We start from the raw sequence: 9,022 nt of genomic DNA, 5'->3' as shown, positions 1-9,022 counted from the left end.
TTCTAGTTTCAAGCATTATTGTAATATTTAATTTGGAAGATATGAAATTATGATAGTGGGAACATGATTTGCTCTATATGTTAAGTGGATATACAAAGTATTTGGCTTGTTTGAAGCATTATTTATTTTCTACAATAGGACAAAATACATGGGACTAATTCAAAAAATTTGGACTTTTATTTAATCCAGTTCTAAAATTGGACTTTACTAAAGTCCAAATTTTTTGAATATTTTATTTTTAATTTTAATTTTTCAATGAGCAAGCTTCCGCACTTTCTCCTCACTGTCACTTATACATTCTCACACATCCATCATCACTCATGATATGGTGAGGGTGGTATCTACATCCAAATAATTGCAATTAGCCAAGCATTGTATCCCCCTCCAAACAATGTCTGGCACGGTATCTTGCACAACATATTAGTTATGTGAAAATCAAAACATCACGTCCATAGCACTTTGACGTCGAAGTCTATTGTCCTTTAGGGGCTCGATGGCTGTGGTTAAAGGCATACGGAGCTTGGAAGTCACGGGCGATCTTGGTAGAAGTAGAGATGAAACCTTGGCACGTAATTGTGGATGAATACATATCTTATGGGCATGGCGGCTTGCAAGTGTGCACACTTGTAACACACGCTAGGTCTTTATTGAGGCTTTAACCCATGATGTCCCAAAGAGAGGCAAGGGTTTTAGCCACTTGGGCTTAGGGTCTTATGTTATGGCAGGGAAAAAGAGGGGATACAACTATTTCCATTCTGCTTTTCGAAATGCAGAATGGGAAAGATATCAGGAAAATACTTAGGAAGTAGTGGAGATAGCTAATTCGATTCTGCTATGCGAAATGCACAATGAGAAATAATGTTACTTAAGAAGTAGCGGAGAGAGCTAATTCCATTCTGCTATGCGAAATGCACAATGAGAAATAGATAGGGAAAAATATTTCGAGAACCACGATACGACATTTTGGAAGTATTTATGTGACATTTATTTAATACCTTACCGGAAATTGTCGTTCTTATTCCCGTTATTCCGATAGTAGCAAAGACACTCTCTATTGACCTTCTAGTATTCATCGTCCAAATAGGTTGCTACTGCTACTGCTCCGAATATTATAAGGCAGCGAGTAGCGACAATCTTCATCGTCTCCTTCATATCATCAGGCTGCACGGTTTTTGAAATTCAAGAGCCATCTGGGTCGCGCCAGTCTCTCACAATGACCCCTGAACATGCTCAAGCCGCACTGCCAGCTCTTGCATTCTGGTTCACAGTTTTCGCTGGGATTATAGGAGCGCTTCTGTTCTGGATTTGGCACCGCTGGAACTCGCAATATCTCTCAATTGAGGGCTTGCCTCCTGGATCCCTGGGATGGCCACTGCTAGGGGAGAACATCAGCTTCTTGAGTAGATATGAAGTTGGCCATCCTGATCCGTATTTGGAGAAGCGTAGACAAATGTATGGGTTGCTGCAACCAGCTGAGTTCGATAATAAGTTATTGTTTGCCTTCCTGCAGCTCGCGGAAACTGATTTTCCCATGGATTTTAGGTATGGCGACGTGTTCAAGACGCATGTGTGGGGAAGGCCTACGATCGTATCGACTGATGCAGAAGTAAATGACTTCGTTCTGAATAATGAGAATCGTTTCTTCCACATCAACTATCCGAATTTCGTGAATAGAGTTCTAGGAAAGTACTCAGTCCTGGGAGTTACTGGCCCTTTACATAAAAGAACTCGTACAATCGTGCTGCGATATCTCCAAGGTGATGGAAAGCTGAAAAACCGCATAAAAGACATAGAAGATGCTGTGCTTGCTACACTTAAATCATGGGAGACCCGAGCCATCCTGCAAGTTCAACAAGAAGTCGATCAGGTAACGTACCAGTAGTCTAGCGGGACTTTGAATCCACACATTGCTTGTTTTCGAAAGGCGAAAGGTTGTGTGCTCATGCAGAGATTCGCTGATCTGCAGTTCCTTCTGGATTTGACTATAAAACTATTTATGCCAGAGGAATTGGGGACAGCTGAAATGACGAAGAATTGCTTAGCTTATCTTAAAGGATTAGCGTCTCTTCCGGTCCCCCTCCCTGGTTCAAGGCACGTCAGAGCTGTGCAGGTATGTGCACACGTTAAACAATCTCCAGACGAACTAGTTAAATGGGTTTTTTCAGTTTCTTTTGTGTTTTGGGAGAGGGGACTGGGAATGGGGGGAAGAGAGAGAGAGAGAGAGAGAGAGCGCTGTTTCATAAACATCCTTCTATATCCGGAGCCTTTACATTATATGGAGAAGGAAGTACGACTTGTCTCTACTTCAATCGCTGCTTCATATACACAGGCACGCAAGAAGATCATAGCACGCTTGCAGAGCGTCATGAAAGAACGGCAAGGACCTGCTTATAAGGTGCGCAAACACGACCTTCTGGACTCGATGCTATTCGAAGATGAAAGGCAACGGATTACAGAGGAGCACATGTTGGACATCTGCATTAGCTGCATGTTTGCAGCGCACGACCCTGCGACCTCTGCCTTAACAGCGATAATGAAGCTGCTAACTGATTCCCCAAGTGTTCTGGCAGAGTTAAGGGTATGCGAAATACAAGTCCCGACTTGTATCTCCATAGCTCTGTATCTCTGTGTTCCAGCTTCTCTTCTCAGACCATCCATTGAGCTTGCTCGTTGTAAGCTGTTTTCTTTGATTTGTCAGGCAGAACAATTGTCGTTGGTGTCTAGGAAGGATAAAGGCACGGGACTTACGATGGAGAATTATGCAGAGATGACCTTCACCAGAAAGGCAGCTTCTCCGCCTCGCAATAATTGTGATATTTGATTTATGAGCAAGAAATGAAAGGAGCCCGCAAAAATGATTGAAGCTATTGAACAATATTGCAGGTGATCCAAGAGGCGTTGCGGCTGGTAAACAAAGTGAGGGGCGTTTTCCGAGTGGCCTTGCAAACGGTGCAAATCAAAGGTAGGTTTTCCTTTCCGGTTAGAGTGTCCGCGATAGTCATCAAACAGGCTTCTACATTGTTAATGGAGGTGATGCATGGTTTTTGATTGCGAGCTGAGGTGTTAGCCGGTGTTCAGATTATGTGTTGAATGCAATAGCCGGTGTTCAGGTTATGTGTTGAGCTGATGATGATGCAGGCGTGACTATTCCAAAGGACTGGGGCGTTTTCTGCTCCTTCACAGCCGTCCACACAAACCCAGGCTATTACAAGGATCCTCAAAGATTTCAGCCTTCTCGTTGGAGCGTGAGTATCTCAATCGCATTACCGGTGTTTCTATCCCTTAATTATCACAGCTGAAACTTGTATCTGATCTGAATCTGTTTTCACAAATCGAAACTAAACAGTTTACCAACTCTGTGTGTCTCTCTGCTCTCCTTCTCAACTTTTATCTCAACCGGACAAACAAAATACGCAAGCATCTTAATGCCTTCATCTCCCTCGTTTTTTAACAACTTTTTTAACGATGATCTTCCGTCGCCACTCTCTCATCTCTGCATTTTGCCACTAAAAACAATCTCTCTCCAATTTTAATGAATCGCATCTGATCTCTCTCCCTCTTTCACTCTCTCACTCTCTCACTTATTTCAAACTCATATAAGGCCACGTTAACTCTTTCTAGTGGCGGCTGATCCACATTTTGGCGATCAAAGATAATTTTGAATGTTAAAGTAGAAAACTAATGTGCCTAGTTCTTGGTATCAAGGACTATGAGCTATCAAACGAGGTGACTTGAAGGCAATAACATACCATCTCGTTAATGCCTTACTTTAAGGCTAGCATGATAGCAATAGTTCATTGGATTTTACTTTATGCACCCACAGTCTTCCTAAAGTACCAAAGTCCCTCTAAAAGACTAAATACAAAGGAAGTCATTGAAGGACAATTCACACCACAAGCACACCATTGTGGGCATAGTAAAACCCAAATAGATTATCGTAAGCCAAGTACTCTGCTAATGATAGAAGCATAGCCTCTTCGATCGCATTTCATGTTCAAGTGAGGTGGGGATGGTGATAAAGATAAGGTGTCTCCAATCCCATGGGTCTAGGTTGCTCATGCAATGGGTTTGACTTCAGTGACCAATGGCAAATGATGTTCAATTGGATGGCATTCTTAAAACAGTCTAAAGTTGGGTTAGTACACACTCGCGCGCACACGCGCACACACACACACACACAAACACACACACACACGCATGCATGCACGCACACTCATAGGCATAGAAAGAAAATGCATGCACATGCACAAGCACGTGTGTGCGCACACGCACACATGCAAAATTTTGAAACTTTACCTAGAGAATAATTTAACACCTTTAATTTTTTGTGGATAGGAAAGGAGAAACCCATCACCTTTTTTCGGATTTGGAGGAGGACAAAGAATGTGCTTGGGATTCGATTTTGCTTATTTAAAAATAAGTATTTTTCTTCATCATCTTGTGACACAATACAGGTGATTTTATAAACTCGATCTTAAATCTCTCATGAGTGAAAGATCATATCTCCATACCTTATCCATGCACTTTTTATGTTATAGTTTTTGAGCTTTTGAAAATGATGCTTTGGGAAATGATATGTATTCCAAGAACCCATGCTTTTAGGACTCATATGACTTAGCTCACAAAGAAGCCCTAAAAGTATGAATCTTGAGTTTTCTCCATTAGCATGAATACTATTATACTTGGTATTAAAAGGTAGTTGCTTGGTTCCTAAGTCCATGATGTGATTTGGTGCATTGTAGGTGGGAGTCTATTGAGCCCGACAAGCTAGTGCAATTTCCAACTGGCCCTACTACAATAAAGGGACTTCCAATAAGACTAATTTCTCTTGGCTATAGTTAATAATTCATTTTGTCAAAAGAGAAAGGGTGTACCTATCTTTCTATCTCTTGAAAATTTAATTATCAGTGATTCAATATTTTGTAATAATACCATGGCATCAATTATTTAGATAGGTTATAATAGTTTCCTTCAAAATTTTGCAACTACAAAGCCATATAAACCAAATAATATGAGACATCTAGAAACTATGAAATACATGATGCATAAAATTTGATATTCTAACTTTTTGTACATATACAGTCATAGAATGGTTGAAGATATGAATTTGATTTGATTTGAAACATATTGCTATAATTAAAGAAATTCTTACTATCCTACTAAAAGTTTAGCTATTTTATCACTTGGCTAAGTATGACAATACATATCCTTGACCACATGATTTGTAGAGTAAATATTATAGTAATAGGATCATAAGTTGTAAAGCCTTATGAGAAGTGCTTAGGAGTGTGTTATTAAGTTATAATAACTTATAATATGATATATTTTCATTTTCTATTTTTTATACATACATCATATATCCCCCCCACATACACATGTAGGCACGTGCATGCGTGTGCGCACACACACACACACACACACACACACACTCGCATGTGTGAGAGCACATGCATGCATGCCCACATGTGCGTGCATGCTCACATACAAACATGCATCCCAAGTATCAATTAGATTATGCATACCAATTGAATATTAGTTAATGAGATTACAAGAGCTCAATGATCTCAAGGGATGGGATCTATATAATCCTAAGGATCAAGAGATCAAACTCTATTTTGATGCAATGGATCAAGGACAAGAATCAAACAAACGAAGAATTTATCTCAAAAGCTTTTTAAAAAGAATAAGCTTGTTAAGAAGGTACCTTTGCATGTGGACATCCCTAGTTCTATAAATCTCTTCAACCATCTATAGTAGATGAGATTAGGTCCCTAAGTTTATAGATACCTTCAACCATATATGGTTGATATTCAGAGGAGACAAGCGAGTGTTCACAAAGGGGCACTTGAGATTGTTAATTTTATCAATATGCTAAGCTCACTAATGTAGGTCTTCCTTGGAGTTTTCTTTTGGAAGTCACCGTAGGGATAGGTAGAAAGAATCAAAAGTTTTGGAAGTTGTTTTAGGGATAGGTAGAAAGAAGACAAAATTTTAGGAACAATCCTTAAATATTTACAAATTGAAGAGAATGAACCCACAAATCCCTAGATGACATTCAAATGCACAATGCCAACTTAGTTAGGTGATTGATTCAAGGAATGTTATAAGAAGAATAATAATAATATTGCATAAAACCTTCGGGTCAATGTTTGCTTGGGTGTAGCCATTTTTGGTGATATTTCCTAGCCCATAACTTATGCATTACTCAACGCAATTCAACAAACTATCTGCAAGTTGTAGTACGCATTCGAATCTTAAACATAAGACCAAAATAATATGGAATAAAGTTTTGAAATGAGATCGTTAAAGCATTACAAGTGCTATGTTGCATGTAAAGCATGCATCCTAAAGAGTATAAGATATAATAAATTATTTGAAAACATCAAAATTTATTCTGCACATATATGAAACCAAGTACAATCATTAAAAGTTGAGCTCCTTCTCAACCAAAGGACACACCTAATTGAGAAAATTAGATGTGGTTTAAGGGGCCTCCAATGTTGTGCTAAACTTATGCACACCCATTTGAGGGCACACTCCATAGCTTTTTCTTGTTTTGTTGGAAACTAGAACCAATTGAAAAAATGGAAGCCAAACTAGTGGGACTAGTGCATGGTGGTCTTAAAACATTAATAGTTGGTGATATTGGTATCTAGATTCACCCTAGAATGGAAGCATTTGAAAATATGGAATTTGTGCATCTGCAAAGATCTTTTAATAAACTTGGGTAAGTGGTCTTCTATTCTTTGCTTGCCTCACAAGCTAACTACTCTTTATGGCATGATGTAGCTCATCATGGCTTGCAAGAGAACTAGATAGAGGCTGCAAGATAGGAAAGCTAAAAAGCTTGGTCAAGGCACAAGGAATATTTTGTGTAGTGAGGAAATAAATGGCACGGTATAGAAACAACAATGGAAGACACTTTTGCAATGTTTGTGTAGTGAGGAAATAAATGGCACGGTATAGAAACAACAATGGAAGACTCCTTGTAGAGTAACAGCAGGAAATGGCTATAGATGCACACATTTGATCATTGCCATTGGAGAAAACAACACAAGCTATGGTCTCACATTCACTAGGAGCATTCGAGGTAGGAACATTAGACCATTCAGATGAATACTAATCTTGAGCTTCATAAGCTTTATCTTGCACCCTAAAATTCATAGAGTGACAACCCTACCAACACCTCAAGAGATGCACACTCAAGGTGTAGCCAATCGCAAAACTATTTTCAGGGTTGTAATGCGACGCGCTCTTGGGTGAGATTTTTGAATTTAGGGCGGACCCGTGCTCTCGCTAAAAACTTTCCTAGCGTCATGATGCCAAACTGGCATGATAAAATAATGAGACGTAATCTATCATTTTGAACACTGCAAAGCTTGACACATGGAAGCTCTACCCTGCTTTGTGTAGTGCAATCTCTGGACTGACTACATCATGCAGCTTTGACTTGCTTCGAGTAGTGCAGTCTCTGCCTAACCACCTATCATCACGTAGTTGTTTGCCATAGCTTTGCCACCTCCAACCAACAGCACGTAGATGCAGATCATGAATGAACATTCAAGGTTGGCTTTGAGCGACTACCACGTCACTAGTTCTTGGAGTTATAAAGTTACCTATTTTTACTTATTACATAAGGGGATCTATGATGACCACTGCGCTGGCAAATAGAAGGAGATCTATGACAACCATTGTGTTGGTTCTTGGAGTTATATATTAGTGCACCAAGAAAAATGTATTTCCTTGTGCAACCACGGAAAATGCAATTGTCAATATGGCTCTTGAGGGGTCCCCTCTAGGGACAAGGACCATATCGACATGCCATATTTGTCCAGTGGCATCTTGGATATTGTATAATGCATGTCGATATGCTCCTTGCACCTAGAGGGGACCCCTCAAGGGCTATATCTTCAATTGCATTTTCTAACAGTTTAATTGCCATATCTTCAATTGCATTTTCTAACAGTTTAATTGTATTTTTTTTAATTTATCTCCATGCAACCACCGCAATGGTTGTTGGGGCTATTTTAGTGCTATTTTGGTCCTAAACTAAGGAAAATGTAGTCCTACTTTATTGCTGTTTTAATCCTTGTTGCAATAAATCCTAAATGAGAAAAACATTATTCCAAGCCATCGCGATGATTAGAGGCCCGATGGTGCAATCCAGATAATAATTCAAGCTAAAATTTGAGCCACCACGATGACTAGAGGCTCGGTGGTGCCATCCAAATAATCAACTATAATTCATCGAGTAAAAAAATGAGAAAAAGAGATTACATCTACATCCAATAAGAGTTTATATAAAAATTAACAACAATTTATACTGAGAGCAGCAAAAATTGAATAAAAGATCTTACATTTATAAAAACTCAGTAGCGCTGAGAGCCTTAAAGGCCAAAAGATTATAGCCAGCAAGGATAACCTCTCAGCCACCATTGCTGAGTGGTTTATATAAAAAGTAACAATAATTTATACTAAAAGCCTCATGGAGCAAAAATTGAACAAAAGAGATTACATTTATGAAAATGCAGCAATTGCTGAGAGCCTTAGAATCCAAAATATTACATCCAGCAAGCCAAAAGATTGCTTAAAGCTTAGAGGCCAAAAGATTGCATCCAACCATTGCTGAGTGGCCATGAGCCTCGTTGAGTAAAAGGATATTTGTACACCTTAGTATTGCCAATTTTTGATAGTAAGAGGATATTTTCATCACTTGTTATTGCTGATTGTTGATACTCACAGAGGCCAGCCAAGCTTGCTACACTCAAATTTTTTGGGGAGCCGATGGAGGAGATGATGGAGAGGTCAAAGACCGTGCACATTGCACAAATACAGGACTCAAAATATGCCCCCCCTAACAGGACGAGAGAATTGTACTATGAAAATCCTTAGCCCTTCGTCAATGTCTCCAGGGAATCCATAGAGCACAGCCATATAGAGGTCAGAGGTGTGCATGCCATTGAAGATGGTGACATGCAGATGCAGGGGGAATCGATTTAGGGAACGAAGAGATTCCACAAGA

At 39.5% G+C, this 9,022-nt stretch overlaps 1 protein-coding gene across 1 annotated transcript; it reads left to right on the top strand.

The window, feature by feature from the left end:
• Positions 1-493: 493 nt before the first annotated feature.
• On the top strand, positions 494-4,842 carry LOC147880427 (3beta,22alpha-dihydroxysteroid 3-dehydrogenase-like). The gene is made up of 9 exons (XM_087370612.1): positions 494-565; positions 1,085-1,867; positions 1,949-2,110; positions 2,330-2,578; positions 2,699-2,785; positions 2,884-2,962; positions 3,139-3,245; positions 4,336-4,454; positions 4,743-4,842. Exons 1-9 carry the CDS (start codon positions 494-496, stop codon positions 4,840-4,842), a joined length of 1,758 nt encoding a protein of 585 aa, XP_087226738.1.
• The last annotated feature ends 4,180 nt before the right edge of the window (positions 4,843-9,022 follow it).

The sequence above is a fragment of the Dipteris shenzhenensis genome, chromosome 32, assembly GCF_047967505.1.
Source record: "Dipteris shenzhenensis isolate YYH24624 ecotype China chromosome 32, Dip_SZ_1.0, whole genome shotgun sequence".
Lineage (NCBI taxonomy): Eukaryota > Viridiplantae > Streptophyta > Polypodiopsida > Gleicheniales > Dipteridaceae > Dipteris > Dipteris shenzhenensis.
The sequence above is the reverse complement of the archived record's forward strand: the minus strand, read 5'-3'. Positions and strand labels throughout refer to the sequence as shown.

Bases quoted from the DNA above. Each gene is read 5' to 3' on its own strand.
- LOC147880427 (XM_087370612.1), top strand. From the start codon at position 494: ATGGCTGTGGTTAAAGGCATACGGAGCTTGGAAGTCACGGGCGATCTT. The intron at 2,786-2,883 runs GCAGCTTCTCCG...ACAATATTGCAG, and splicing joins AGATGACCTTCACCAGAAAG to GTGATCCAAGAGGCGTTGCG. The intron at 4,455-4,742 runs GTGATTTTATAA...GGTGCATTGTAG, and splicing joins CATCTTGTGACACAATACAG to GTGGGAGTCTATTGAGCCCG.